The sequence below is a fragment of the Ahaetulla prasina genome, chromosome 7 (assembly GCF_028640845.1).
Source record: "Ahaetulla prasina isolate Xishuangbanna chromosome 7, ASM2864084v1, whole genome shotgun sequence".
Classification (NCBI taxonomy): domain Eukaryota; kingdom Metazoa; phylum Chordata; class Lepidosauria; order Squamata; family Colubridae; genus Ahaetulla; species Ahaetulla prasina.
The window spans coordinates 49,985,586-50,001,133 of NC_080545.1; the positions used below are offsets into that span (position 1 = coordinate 49,985,586).

Here is a 15,548-nt window from a genome sequence, read left to right on the forward strand (position 1 = left end):
TTTCATAGCCAAACAATAGGTTGTTTCCAAAAATTCCCTTCCTCTTTGTTTTGGAGCTTCCCTGCTAATGGTAAGATATTTTATATTTTATAGTTGACTATTTAATAGTATAAGTGGAATGCATAAATGTTTCCTTTCTACATGAGAGCTGCTACAAAACCTGTGAGTGCTCAAATGCTCAAATGTGTACTGGTTAAAAATTGAATAAGAGCTAGGAAGAATACATGTTTAGTCCATCCTCAGAGCCATTAATCTCACTGGCATTTTGGGTGCAGTCATTTAATCTCTCTGCCCAATCATATTCATGTAGTTGTTAGGGAGAAAAATCTGGAGGAAGGACTGTTAAGTATCATTGGTCTGGAAGAAAAGTGTGACACACACACACACACACACACACACGTGTGTGTGTGTGTGTGTGTGTATATATATATATATATATATATAAAACAAATAAATTGGAAATGTATGTTTCTTAAGATTTAATCATTGGTCCTACATTGTTCCTACATAAAAAAACCAGCCATTGCCCTGACATGGAGGTAGAGCTGTGGGTTGTAAGGCAGAGGTGGGTTTCATCAGGTTCTGACAAGTTCTGGAGAACCGATAGCAGAAATTTTGAGTAGTTCGGAGAACCGGTTGTAAAAATTCTGACTGGCCCCACCCCATCTATTCTCTGGCTCCCAAGTCCCAGCTGATTGGGAGGAAATGTGGATTTTGCAGTAACCTTCCCCTGGAGTGGGGAGGGAATGGAGATGTTACAGTATCCTTCCCCTGCCATGCCCACCAAGCCACGCCCACCAAGCTATGCCACACCCACCAAGCCACACCCACAGAACCAGTAGTAAAAAAATTTGAAACCCACCACTGCTGTAAGGCAAGCATTGAGGTAACAGCAAAGTTAGGGAGAGGAGCGAAAGAAGAAAGGTGAAGAATCTCCAGGATAGTTTTCACCTATTTTGCAAGAATGGAGGTCTACTGGAACGAGGAAAATCTTATTTTCTCTTCTGTCCAGCAGAATGTGGAATATTGGTAGAGAGGAATAAAACTAAGCAGCAGAGGTTACTGGTAGCTATAGCAGCTGTATACAGTATCTTTCACAGGATTGCTATTTCTTTCTGAGCCTTTAAAAACCCCAAAAGAAATTGGTTGATGGGAAGATTTTCTCAGCAAATCAGCAAACTCCATCAGGTTCCTTCTCCATGCAAATCAGAATTTTACATGGGAAGTTGTATTGCATGGTGTCTGGAGGTTTTAAGGTCTATATAAAGAAAAAATTATTCAGGTTGAATACTAGCAAGATTATTAATTCTAATGATACAGTCCATCTTCCATCCAGGCCATCCCAACGAAGCCATCGAAGTGCTGTCCCGGTGTCTGGAAGCTGTACGGGTCTGGATGGGGAGAAACAGGCTCAAACTCAATCCCTCCAAGACGGAGTGGCTGTGGATGCCGGCACCCCAGTACAGTCAGCTGCAACCGCGGCTGACTGTTGGGGGCGAATCATTGGCCCCAGTGGAAAGGGTGCGCAACTTGGGCGTCCTCCTGGATGGACAGTTGTCTTTCGAAGATCATTTGACGACCGTCACCAGGAGGGCTTTCTACCAGGTTTGCCTGGTTCGCCAGTTGCGCCCCTTCCTTGACCGGGATGCCTTATGCACGGTCACTCATGCTCTGGTTACCTCTCGTTTGGACTACTGTAATGCTCTCTACATGGGGCTCCCCTTGAAGAGTACCCGGAGGCTCCAGTTGGTTCAGAACGCAGCTGCGCGGGTGATAGTGGGAGCCACACATTACTCCCATGTAACACCTCTCCTGCGCAGTCTGCACTGGCTACCTGCGGTCTTTCGGGTGCACTTCAAGGTGTTGGTGACCACCTTTAAAGCGCTCCATGGCTTAGGGCCAGGGTACTTACGGGACCACCTGCTGTTACCGAATACCTCCCACCGACCTGTACGCTCGCACAGAGAGGGACTCCTTAGGGTGCCATCCGCCAAGCAATGTCAGCTGGCGGCCCCCAGGGGGAGGGCCTTCTCTGTGGGGGCTCCCACCCTTTGGAACGAACTTCCCCCTGGACTTCGACAATTGCCGGATCTTCGGACTTTCTGCCGAGAGTTGAAGACCTATTTGTTTGTTTGTTCGCGCAGGACTGGCATAGGATTTTAATAGGATTTTAATTAGTTTTAACGTTTTAATATTTTATAAATTGGGGTTTTATTTTTAATTGTTTTAATTCGGCCATTTGTATAATAAGTTTTTTAATCATGTTTTTATGTGTATTTTGCTGTTGTTTTTATTATGGCTGTAAACCGCCCTGAGTCCTTCGGGAGAAGGGCGGTATAAAAATTTAATAAATAAATAAATAAATAAATAAACCTTTAGTTCTGAATGGAGTTGTCCATAAAGGGACTTGCTCACAGTTTCTGCATTCCTCTGGACTTCTGGCTCCTTCTTCAACAGTAGATCTTTTCATTACTACAACTTGTATACAGTTTCAATGTCCTCTACTTGGAAGACTATTTGGAAATTTCAGTTGGGTCAGTACTGCAGTGCCCTAAGTAAACATGGGCTATATTTGCATAAGTAACACCTTTATTAAGGAAACAGTTGCTTCCACCAAGCTTCTGTAAGCAATTAAAAGTGCTGTATATCACCTTTAAAGGCTTATATACTTCAGTGTCTGGATGTCTCTGAGACTGAAAATGCATTGAGATCTGGGGCTTATTGAGGCTTAGAGCATTTAGGATTTTAATGGCAGAGAAACTGGGGACAGAAAGAAACTATCTGTCAGATAATTTTTTCTGAAAGTGCAGTATATATTTGTCTGGAATATTTCTGTTGGTTTAAAAAGATAAAAAGTTTTCACATATGGGGGGAAATTCTGTTCTAGAATTGTAAGCTGATTTTTGTTGTTGTTACTTTGTTACTTTGCAGGGATCTATCATCCAACCTTTTGTCTTCTTTTCCTATAACTGGTCTACATGGTTTAACTCATTTAAAATTAACAGGAAATTATCCACTTCAAAGTTTGATACCATCTGAAAATTTTCCAGAACTCAAGTGAGTACCTCATTACAATTAATAGGGCACAGTTGTTCTCATGTGCAATGAAAGGAGTGTGACTGTATAATGTATGTTACTTCTTATTCAAAGTCTTTGATACACAACAGTCAAATTATACATGGCAAAAATTATAGTTTTAAAATATTCTTGTTTATCTTGAGAAAATGTAATTGATTTTGAACATCCTAATAGCTGCTGATTTTAAAATACACCTATTTTCAGCGGTACTTCCAAATATATTTATACTTGCAAGTACTTTGTATATATTATATTGTATACTGGAATGCTTCCCTTTCCTTAAATGTTGTTTCATAAACTACAAATATTTTAAAATGGAAAAAAGGCTTATAGAGTTAGTTCATTTTTTCTTTACTTTCTTCCTATCATTTTCCTGAAAGTGCAGGGTCCACTTTTTCAGATCAACACAGTGTTGTTCCATTGGTTGTGACAGAAGTTGTCCCACCAGTTTGTCACCAGAGCCTGACATCATGGCTAAGGGAGAGTGACTGACCCAAAGTCATCCAGCATGGAGGACTCGAATTCTCATCTCCTAGTTTTTAGCCTGGTGCCTTAACCATTAGATCAAACTCTCTCTCTCTCTTATATAGTTGCCTCTCTCTTAGAGGTAAAATACTTTGTCATATTCACTTAATAAAAAAGAAATCTGTCATAACTAAATCAAAAGTGACAGAGATTGCTCATGCTCTATTCTTTTGGGCAGACTGCTGGTATCTAAGAATATATGATATATTTTATATTTTATATAACATAACTATATTTTAGAAATGTTGATAAAGACACAGGATCACAATGCATTACAGTGAACCTACATCCAGAACCTGTGAGGGATATTCAGCTAGCATGAAAAGGTGCTTTGTACATCTGCCATAACATAAATCATCATCAAAGAAAATGTGTTCATAAATATTGGGAAGTGAATGCCAAACATCATAATCTTGTGTGACCATTGGAAAATTAGCTGTCAATCAGCAAATGATAATGCAATGCAGTTATTTCTCTTTTGACCAATTGCCCACTTTTCTTTTTTCTTTTAAATAATCTCTGTATAGCATTAAACTCTGAGGCTCTTCTCAAGCCTGGGATAGCTTCATCTTGTGTGGAAGAGGTAAAAGAACACTCAGAACAGTAGCAGCAAAAATGAAAAGAATAATGACAACTTATATACCGTGTTCTGAAGCATAGAATTTGGAAGAATGGCTTAACTAAATTTAATATCTCTGTCAAAAATTCTGAGTTTATATCGATTCAGTGTAATATTAAATACCAGTTTATTTATTTATTTATTTTATTTATTTATTAGATTTTTATACCGCCCTTCTCCCGAAGGACTCAGGGCGGTTCACAGCCATAATAAAAATAGAACAATATACAAATAAAACAAAGGTTAAAAAACTTATTATATATAGGCTGAGATATAAAACAACATCCTATTAAAATTAGACTCTCTAAAAATTATAAAATTTTAAAATCACGAAGCCAGTCCCGCACGGATGAATAAATAGGTCTTCAGCTCACGGCGGAAGGTCCGAAGGTCAGGCAGTTGGCGTAATCCAGGAGGAAGTTCGTTCCAGAGGGTAGGAGCCCCCACAGAGAAGGACCTTCCCCTGGGGGCCGCCAGCCGACATTGCTTGGCGGACGGCACCCTGAGAAGCCCCTCTCTGTGTGAACGTACGGGTCGGTGGGAGGTATTCGATAGCGGAAGGCGGTCCCGTAAGTACCCTGCCCTAAGCCATGGAGCGCTTTAAAGGTAGTGACCAACACCTTGAAGTGCACCCGGAAGACCACAGGTAGCCAGTGCAGTCTGCGCAGGAGTGGTGTTACATGGGAGCCACGTGTGGCTCCTTCTATCACCCACGCAGCCGCATTCTGAACTAACTGCAGCCTCCGGGTGCTCTTCAAGGGGAGCCCCATGTAGAGAGCATTGAGAGTTTAATAAAAATTATTAGTATACATTTAGACATGCAAATATATATATATATATATATAGATATGCAAACAGTTTGGTCTACATTACAATAACAAATGTTTAACCGAATATGTCTGTTATTCTTTAGGGTGATAGAAATGCCTTATACTTATCAATGCTGTGCCTTTAGAGCCCATGACAACTACTATAAAATCCAAACTCAATTAAACAAAGCTGAGAATGGCAGTGCTGACAAATTTCAAAGAAGAGATGGTAGCAGTTTCCATACAAATGGTAAGCACTGTAAACGTGCATTAAAACTTATTTTTAAAAAGGATTTGCTTAGAATTAGGCTATCATAATTGATGATCAAAGTTTCTAATTTTATCATTTTAATTCCTGAATATCAATACAAGATGTCATTAATTCCTATAAATCTATATTTTAAATTTGTATTCTAATCAGGTTGCAAAAAACTTGAGGTGGTAAAAGATTTACATTTCCCACAATGTATATATGGATTGATAATAAAAGAGTTATCTTAAGTAACCTAAATGACCCTTGAAATTCTATAATTCTAAGTACCTGTGAAGAAGACAAATTAAGGTTTAAAAGATCTTAATTCTCTCTATAGCTACATATTACATATTGTTATCAATATTAGTAACTAAACACTGTGACTTTCCTTCCTATAGATGAACATGCTTTTGAGGATTTTTCTCTTGACTTCAATGAAGATTTGAAAACTCATCATTCAGTTCGGTGTTCTCCTTCTCCAGGTAATAATAGAATTGTTTGAGCAGAATTGTGAGTAATGAAAAAAAAAATTCCTGTGAAATTTTATACTTTCTAAGGGAAAAAAAATTTTGGAAGCTATATGGAGTACTTGGGTATGCATCCATAATAAGGGACATATTTTTATTTCTTATTCATTTATTTTTTGAAAAATTAATTAGTTCCTCAGTAAGTATTAGTTGTCTAGGCTATATATAAAACAAATCAAAACATAATAACATAAAGCTTAAATGAAAATGAATTTAAAAGCCAAAATTAAAAAAAAACCCTGCACTTAAAATGCAGTATTGAAATAGAAGTTCCACAGAATTACATAACTGAGAAAAGTAATTTTAAAAGTCTTCATATGCCACTGAAAATCTAGTCCAGTACTGCAACTTTTACTATCTGGAAATTTCACTACCAGAGAGTTTCAATCAGAAAGTCCAAGGTACAGTGCTTGATATTTCCGGACAACTAAATTCCTGGAGAAATAGTACCTAACCTTTTCCTAGTATCTACTTGAAAGCAGCCTAAAGATAAGATTAGTTTCCCATTAGTACATTGTAAGGAATAAAATAAAAGCATTGCCTATGCTATTCCTGTTTAAGAAACATTCTCAAAAGGAAGGAAATAGCAAATTGTCTTCAAGCTAGATGAAAAAGAGATAACAAGGTCTATCTCTAAGAACATAACTTCAACTTAGATTCTTAAAAAATGAGGAGAAAAATAGATCTATTGTTATTGCTATAAACCAGCTGCGCTGGATTTAGAATATCATTAAATATCTAATGATTCTTCAGTTAGTTTATTTTACTTTTAATTGTAATTTATTCAGTGTTGTTTCATGATATATGGTTTTAATATGTATTTCAGCCAAAAAACTTCTTATGTGCAGCATCAAAATTATACAATTGCATAAATAAGGCATGAAACTGTTTAATAGTCACATAGAGGTTACTCTGGGATGCTTGCAACCAAGAAAAAACAAAAGAAAATGTTTAAAATTAAGATAATAAATATTAACAAAATTAACACTGAAATTTGCAAAGAAAGAAGCAAGCTGCAAAGTGGAGGCAGTGGTGGGATTCAAATAATTTAACAACTGGTTCTATGGGCGTGACTAGGTGGGCATGGCTAGTTGGTCATGTGACTGAGTGAGCGTGGCCAACTCGACATCACTCATGATAAGGTGGGGCAGTGGGTGGCACTGGCACTGGCAGGCAATGGGGTACATAGCCACTGGAATCCCGTCTTGTTCTTTGCACTGGCCGTGCACCCCATTGCCCACTGGTGCCGCTCATGGCCAGATCCAGCCAGGACGATGGCCTTCTGATGAGCTTCAGGCCAGCACTGTCCTGACGTGTCCCGCTGTTCTCCTGGCCCGTCGCCGCCATCACCGCCCTGTTCTTCAGGCTGGCCAAAGCTGCTCAGAAGGCAGCTGCCACAGCCTGTCCTTGCTACTAAAAGGCAGTTTCCGAGGCAGGAAAAGTTCAGCCAAATCATCTCCTTCTTAGCCTGAAATACACAGAGAGCATGCACACATCTCACAGCACCGGGACCTTCTGCGAGGAGACAATGTGTGGGCACGCACCATCTTCTCGCAGAAGATCCTGGCACCATGCGGCCAGGGGTGGTATTGACAGCAAATGTGAGCAACCACCTCCACACGCACCACCTCTGCACATGTGCAGGACCTTCTGCGTATGCGCAGAGCATAAAAACCAGGATTTGATGATGTCTGGGCAGGTGGGTGGGCCGCAGCTACTGGTTTGCCCAAACCAGGTAGAACCATCAGAAACCTACCACTAGGTGGAGGTAGAATCTTCTCTCAATCCATTAACCATCACCATGCCCTCATTGGGTCACCAGATGAATTGGCAGAGCCAGATTTTAAGGCCCATACGGAAGGCAAGAGTGTCAGCTTGAGCTGAATGATATTCCAGAGGGCAGGACAGAAAAGATTCTTCTTCCAGATCCCACCAGCCAGAATTCCTTGACTGATGAGGTCTGCAGCATGCTCTTTCTACCAGTGTGGGTGGGGCAGGCTAATCTACTGGAATGAGATGGTTCCTCATGTAACCTGGACTGATGCCATAAACCAGAGTTTAAAAGAAAATGACCAACACCTTGAATTTGACCCAGCAGCAAACTGGCAACCAGTGCACCTTGCACAACAGTGGTGATACATGGACCACCTTATGGGCCCTAAGAACTATTCATACTGTAACAGTTGAAGCTTCTAAATAGTCTTCAAGGGTAGCCCATGTAGACTACATTGCAGTAGTCCTGACCAGGGGTGAAATGCTCCCGGTTCGGACTGGCTCACCCAATCCAGTAGCGATGGCAGGTGGTTCGGAGAACCGGTAGCAAAAATCCCTGGCCCCACCTCCTGCCTCTGCTGAGCCTCACCATCATCAGAGGGTTTTTTTTTTTACTTTTAAAAGCAGTTTTTCTTCAGCTGAAAACATCCCTTTAAAAGTAAAAAAAAAAGCCTTTGATGATCCCGTGGCTCAGCTGGGATCATCAGAATCCTTTAAAAGTTTTTTTTTTAACAACCTCTTTGGCCGAAGGTTTTAAAAGGCAAGAAAGGTTTTAAAAGGCTCATCTGGTGATCCCAGCTGAGTTCCTCATCACCAGAACCTTAAAAAACATGTTTTCTACAAGCTCTTCAGACGAAGAGCTTGTAGAAAACCTCCTTTTAAGAGATTCTGAGCTGCTATGAGGCACTTACCTAATTTCCCAGCTCCTTTCGGGCTGGGAAAGCCATGCTTTACATCAGTTGCATCAGCTAGCAACTGAATCTGCCTGCCTAAGGAACCGGCTGAGGAACTCTGGGAATTGAAGTCCACAATCTTACTAAGATTGGAGAGCCCTGATCTAAAAAATATAAATAATAAAATAATAAAATAAAATATTTGTGCAGCTTTCTGAGATTTGGTGTATTTCTGTAGAGTTTCACTCTAACTACACAAACACACAAAATCTCACAAAGCTGTATGTGGCATTTTGTGTGTGTGTGCGTGAGTCAGTTGTGTTGTGTTGTGTTGTGTGTAAAGTGTGAAAGTTGGTTTTTGAGCTTTTTGTGGCTGTGTGAGGTTTCTGCTTGTTGCAGGGGCCATTTTGGATGAGGTGCGGCTGCTTTTACATTGTGTGTGAATCAGTTGTGTTGTGTTGTATCTGTGTAAAGTGTGAAAGTTGTTTTTTGGTACCTCTTATTGTTTTGTATACTTTGTTTATTATTTTTATTATTTATTGTTATTGGCCATGCCCACCCAGTCATCTGACCACCAAGCCATGCCCACCAATTAAGCCATGCCCACAGAACAAGTAGGGAAATTTTTTAGATTTCACCCCTGGTCCAGACGTGAAATGACCAGGGCCTGAATCACTGAGCATAGGAATTTATGATCCAGGAAAGGGGTACAACTAGTGCACAACACGAAGTTGTGCAAAAGCTCTCCTAGCCTTGAGTGCCACCTGCTCATTGAGTAAGAATCGAGAGTCCAAGAAAGCCCCCAAATTGCACTCAGAGTCTGTCTGAGGCAGTGTCACCCATCCAGAACTACAGATGTTCTGGATCCTGAAACCTGATTTACCCAAAGCCACTCAGTCTTACCAGGGTTCATCCAAAGCTTATTGTCCCCCATACAGCCCCCCATTGTATCCAGGCACAATGAAAAGTAAAGGTAAAGGTAAAGGTTCCCCTCGCACATATGTGCTAGTCCTTCCCAACTCTAGGGGGAGGTGCTCATCTCCATTTCAAAGCCAAAAAGCCAGCACTGTCCGAAGACGTCTCCGTGCTCATGTGGCCCGCATGACTAAATGCCAAAGACACACAGAATGCTGTTACCTTCCCACCAAAGGTGGTCCCTATTTTTTCTACTTGCATTTTTTACGTGCTTTCGAACTGCTAGGTTGGCAGAAGCTGGGACAAGTAACAGGAGTTCACCCTGTTACATGGCACTAGGGATTCAAACCACTGAACTGCCAACCTTTCAATCAAAAAGCTCAGCACCTTAGCCATTGAGCCACCACGTGGTACAGTAGTGACACATTATTGGGTCACCAGGGATGAAGATATAAAGTTGAGTATCATCAGCATACTGATAGTACCTCATCCGATGGTAGCGGATGATTTCACCCAGAAGCTCCCTGTAGATGTTAACAAGGAGTGGAGAGAGTCTGCTGCGCTGCTCAACTGACCCCAAAGGATATCAATGGTATCAAAATGACAGGTCAAGGAGAGTAAGGATGGATGCACTACCCCATCCCGCTCTTACGAAAGATCAACAAGTGTGAAGCTATTTCTGTCTCTCGCTGATTACACTCACTATAGTCTATTGTCTGTGCAGTCATCACAAAAAGTAATGAAAACTGGGCATAGCTAAGCTTACCATGACTGTATTTTTTCTTTATTTTCTTTGTAGGACCTTTCAAGCCCTGTGATTGCCTCTTTGGTAGCTGGCTGATCAGAGTTGGAGTTTGGACCTTAATACTTTTAGCCTTTATTTGTAATATATTGGTGACTGCAACAATCTTCAAAGTTCCACTGTTCATCTCCTCCATAAAGTTTATAATTGGACTAATAGCTATTGTAAATACTCTCATGGTTGTGTCTAGCAGTGTGCTTGCTAGTGTGGATGCATTAACCTATGGAGTCTTTGCTCAATATGGATCTTGGTGGGAAGATGGAATTGTTTGTCGTATCATTGGAATTCTTTCCGTCTTTGCTTCAGAGGCTTCTATTTTCTTGCTCACCTTAGCAACTGTTGAGCATGTGTTCTCTGTTAAATATAGAACAAAATTTGAAACCAAACACACTCTAGCTAACATAAAAATAGCCATCATCTTTTGTTTTGTACTGGCTTTAATAATTGCTGTGATTCCAGTGCTCAGTGACAGCGAATATGGAGGTTCTCCCTTATGCATACCACTACCTTTTGGGAAACCATCAGGTGTGGGTTATACAGTAGCAATGGTCTTAATGAACTCTTTTTGTTTTCTTGTAATGACAGTAGCATACACAAAACTCTACTGTAGTCTGGACAAGGGAGAAATGGATAGTATTTTGGATTGCTCCATGATCAAACACATAGCCTTATTACTTTTTATTAACTGCATTCTCTATTGTCCTGTGGCCATCTTATCACTTTCATCATTATTAAACCTTCATTTTATTAGCCCAGAAGTCATCAAACCAATACTTTTAGTGATTGTTCCCCTTCCTGCATGTCTAAACCCACTTCTATACATACTTTTTAATCCTCATTTCAGGAAGGACCTGAGAAGGTTTCAAAAGCCTTCATTTGGATGGAAAACATCAAAGCATCCTAGTTTGGTCTCTGTCAATTCAGAGGATGCAGAGAAACAGTCGTGTAATTCAACTCAAGCTCTAGTAACCTTTGCAAGTGCCAGAATATCATACGATGTTGCTCCCAGAAATCCAATAGTGCCATCATCCTGCGAATGCAGTGAAAGCTGTAACCTTTCATCCATCACATTTGTCCCATGCCACTAACTTCATTTCAGAAGTTAAAAATTAAAAATAGATGAATGTGCACCTATTGCTTATAAAGAGAGAAGCAACCAACTACTCTGATTTTATGGGAAAGAAAACTGAAATTGTGAAATTTCAGTACAGGTAGTTCTTGACCTACGAACACAATTGAGTCTAAAATTTATGTTGTTAAAGGAGACATTTGTTAAATGAGTTTTGCCCCATTTTATGACCTTTCTTGCCTTAGCTTTTTAAGTGAATCACTGCACTTCGTAAGTTAGAATTGAGTGAATCTGACTTTCCCTCTTACTTATGAGAAGATCGCAAAAGTGGATCACATGATCTTGGGGATCACGTGGGACACAGCAACTGTCATAAGTATGAACCAGTTGCCAAGCATCTGAATTTTGATCACATGATCATTAGGATACTACAAAGGTTGTAAGTGTTAAAAATGGTCATAAGTCATTTTTTGAACGTTCACTAAATGAACTGTTGGAAGTTGAAGACTGTCTGTACATACCCGATATTATCAGCTTTTTCAAAAGTAGATATGCCAGTTATCTTTTAGTATCCTGAAAAATTCAAACGGTTGGTACTATTTATGCAATTGACTTTGAATTTTGCAAAGGGAGAAAGGAAAAAGAGAAGGAGAAAGAGGAGAAACACAAATTCCAAGGAAAGTAAATAAAGGTTCTCTCTTGGGATCTTTTTTGTTGTAATGAAACTTCCACTCAACTACTGAAACTAGAGAGGGAATAATGCTTTATTTAGTGACCGTTCAAAGTTACAACAGCATTAAAAAAAAAAATTTGGATCAGTCCTTGCATTTATGACCATCGCAAAATCCCTCAGTCACCATTCACATACTTCACAACTGGCTTCCCACAAGCAGAGGGAAGTGGGAAGTGGACAGTGCAGAAGTAAAATTGCAAGTTGCATGAGTCTTGCTTAATGACCAAATTGGAAATATCATAAGCCTGTCATGGTCCCATGAATTTCTGCCTACTGGCCACAGTACTTAGCAACCGAGTTGCCAGTCCCAATTGTGATCAATTTAGCAAGGATTCCCTAGTGCTCTTAAAGCGTAATACAAATAGTCCTCAATTTACAACTGTTCATTTAATGTTCAAAGTTTCAACAACCCTGGAAAAAAGCTAACGATCGTTGAAGCATCACCATGGTCATGTGATCAATATTCAGTTGCTTGGCAATTGGCATGTATTCCCAGAGTCATGTGATAACCATTTGTAACCTTTCCAGCCAGTTTCCAACAAGCAAATTCACTGGGGGAAGCCAGATCACTTAATGATCACATGATTCACTTAACTGCAGTGAATCATTCAAGATCTCTGGCAAAAGTCATAAAATGGAGCACATCTCACTTAATAATTCTTGCTTAGTAAAGGAAATGTTGGGCTCAATTGTGGTCATAAGTTGAGGACTCTCTGTATACATCTGAGCTGCCCTCAATATTCTTTTTGTGATATGTCTAAAAGCTAAGAATGTTACATGTATAAAGGAATCCTGAAAACAGAAAATACCAAATAGAAATGGCTTCTAATCTTTTCATAACTTGTTGGCATCTGAGATTCAGTTGAATCTTAGGATATCTGTTAACTTACTGGACTTGTTTAGAAAAGTCATAGGAATGATATGAACAGAATAACTTATATGAAGTTCTGCGCTGTGTCAGTTTTATCCAACTGACTTATGCATCCATGGAAATAACATGAAGAAATTATGCACTATATATATTTAAACCTTATATTTTGAAACAGTAAAGCCTAGAACTAGAAGTCTATTCTTCAAACCATTTCAAATTAGAGATCATCTGCCAATTCTTGAAAAATGTATCTTACTACATTTATTTAATTTTTCACAGTGGTTTGGTAATATATATATTTTCTTTTATGACTGTATTTACATTACTATACAAATTTAAGAAAAAGAAAAACATCTAAGAAAGTATTTTAATATTAAAATAAACAGTAGATAACATAAATCAGGATGCAACGCATACCTGAACAGGCTTGTAAATGGATCACAAGCTTCCTAACGAACAGGAAGCAGCAGGTGAAGCTAAGCAGGATCACATAAGATACCTGTACAATTAGCACAGCCCCCCCCCAAGGCTGTGTGCTCTCCCCACTTCTCTTCTCTCTGTATACCAATGACTGCATCTCCAACAATCCAGCTGTTAAAACTACTGAAGTTCGCAGATGACACAACAGTGATTGGTCTCATTCGAGACAATGATGAATCCGCATACAGACGGGAGGTCGAACGACTAGCCTCGTGGTGCGACCGAAACAATCTGGAACTGAACATACTCAAAACCGTAGAAATGGCGGTAGACTTTAGGAGAAACCCTTCCATACTTCCACCTCTCACATTACTAGACAACACAGTATCAACAGTAGAAACCTTCAAATTTCTAGGTTCCATCATATCGCAAGATCTAAAATGGACAGCTAACATCAAAAACGACATCAAAATACAAAAAAGAATGTTCTTTCTGTGCCAACTCAGAAAGCTCAAACTGCCCAAGGAGCTGCTGATCCAGTTCTACAGAGGAATTATTAAGTCTGTCATCTGCACCTCTATAACTGTCTGGTTTGGTTCTGCAACACAACAAGAAAGACACAGACTTCAGAGGATAATTAGAACTGCAGAAAAAATAATTGCTACCAACCTGCCTTCCATTGAGGACCTGTATACTGCACGAATCAAGAAGAGTGCCGTGAAAATATTTACAGATCCCTCACATCCAGGACATAAACTGTTTCAACTCCTACCCTCAAAACGACGCTATAGAGCACTGCACAACAGAACAACTAGACACAAGAACAGTTTTTTCCTGAATGCCATTACTCTGCTAAACAAATAATTCCCTCAACACTGTCAAACTATTTACTAAATTTGCACTATTAATCTTCTCATCGTTCCCATCACCCATCTCCTTCCACTTATGACTGTATGACTTTGTTGCTGGTAATCCTTATGATTTATATTGATATTGATTGTTTCCTGATCGCTTATTTGTACCCTATGATTATTATTAAATGTTGTATCATTAAGTGTTAAATTTCTACCCTATGACCATCATTAAGTGTTGTAAGTGTTGTACCTTGATGAAGGTATCCTTTCTTTTATGTACACTGAGAGCATATGCACCAAGACAAATTCCTTGTGTGTCCATTCACACTTGGCCAATAAAAATTCTATTCTATTCTATTCTATTCTATAATATTATATAAGCAAGTTAAATTGCTTAAAAATGCAAGTATAATTTGGAAATATTAAAATTCATTTCAGAGAAGATTTTAAAACAAAATGTGTAAATATAGAATTATTTATCTTAATAGTAAAATCATACTCAAATATGATAATAAGGCATGTAGTTTCATTTTGCTTTAATTACTAGATTTCTATTTCCAGTTGATATCTGTTTAAATTTTTGATCTGTAAATATGTAAATTTCTAATGATTGTAAATACTGTTGCTTTTTTCTACTGATGTTTTAAACATGTAATTTGTAATAAAATTTGCAATTACTCTTGAAGGATCTCTTAAATCTCAGATGTATTTCACAGTAATTCCAGAATATTCTCTAATATTCTTGTAATTTAATTGCAAAATGAAGTTTGTAAGGTTCCTTTTTCCTTCAGAAGAAATAATACAAACTTTCTTTTAGTATAAACGTGTGCAGATTATCACAGCCAATATCTGCTGGGCAGTGTTGAGGTTCAGGATTTAATAACTGTAAACCAGACAGATTTCCTGCTGGCAACTGTATTATCTTCAGAGGCAAGGTGGTCTATTGGGCAACTGAGCAAGGACTGATTTCCTTATCTTTATAAGCAGATGACCTTACTTCTGGTTGGTCTTTAGCTGAGCTTGTTTCAATTTAGTACAGATTGTAAGTCTTCACTAATGTGCTGATCAAGTAGATATTACAATGTATCAAAAAAAATATTCCTTGAAGACGTTGCCAACCTGTACACTACACCAGTACATTGTTCACCTCTATGGGGAGAATGTTTTCTATCAACTACATGACTGGACTCTCTCAGAAGCAAGAAAATCTATCTTCCTTGTTCCCTCACATTTTTACTTCAATGCCAAGGCACCACAACAATTCTAAACTTTCTGAAAATGAAAAGAATCTTCAAGTATTCACAATCTCATCAGCTATACAACTGCATTGTAGTGCTGCCCTGCTCAGTTGCCTGTGGTCTGCATAACAGGCCACCTTGCATCTGAAGAGGCAACATTCTCTATATT

At 39.1% G+C, this 15,548-nt stretch overlaps 1 protein-coding gene across 4 annotated transcripts in view; it reads left to right on the plus strand.

Moving 5' to 3' along the window:
- LGR5 (leucine rich repeat containing G protein-coupled receptor 5) overlaps positions 1–14,764 on the plus strand; it is a 104,890-nt gene extending 90,126 nt beyond the window's left edge. For all 4 annotated transcript variants that reach the window (XM_058190921.1, XM_058190922.1, XM_058190923.1 and 1 more), the window contains 4 exons: positions 2,932–3,057; positions 5,136–5,281; positions 5,683–5,766; positions 10,192–14,764. In XM_058190921.1, coding sequence (XP_058046904.1) covers positions 2,932–3,057; positions 5,136–5,281; positions 5,683–5,766; positions 10,192–11,282 — 1,447 coding nt within the window. In that variant the 3' untranslated portion in view covers positions 11,283–14,764. The remainder of the gene's footprint in view (positions 1–2,931; positions 3,058–5,135; positions 5,282–5,682; positions 5,767–10,191) is intronic.
- The last annotated feature ends 784 nt before the right edge of the window (positions 14,765–15,548 follow it).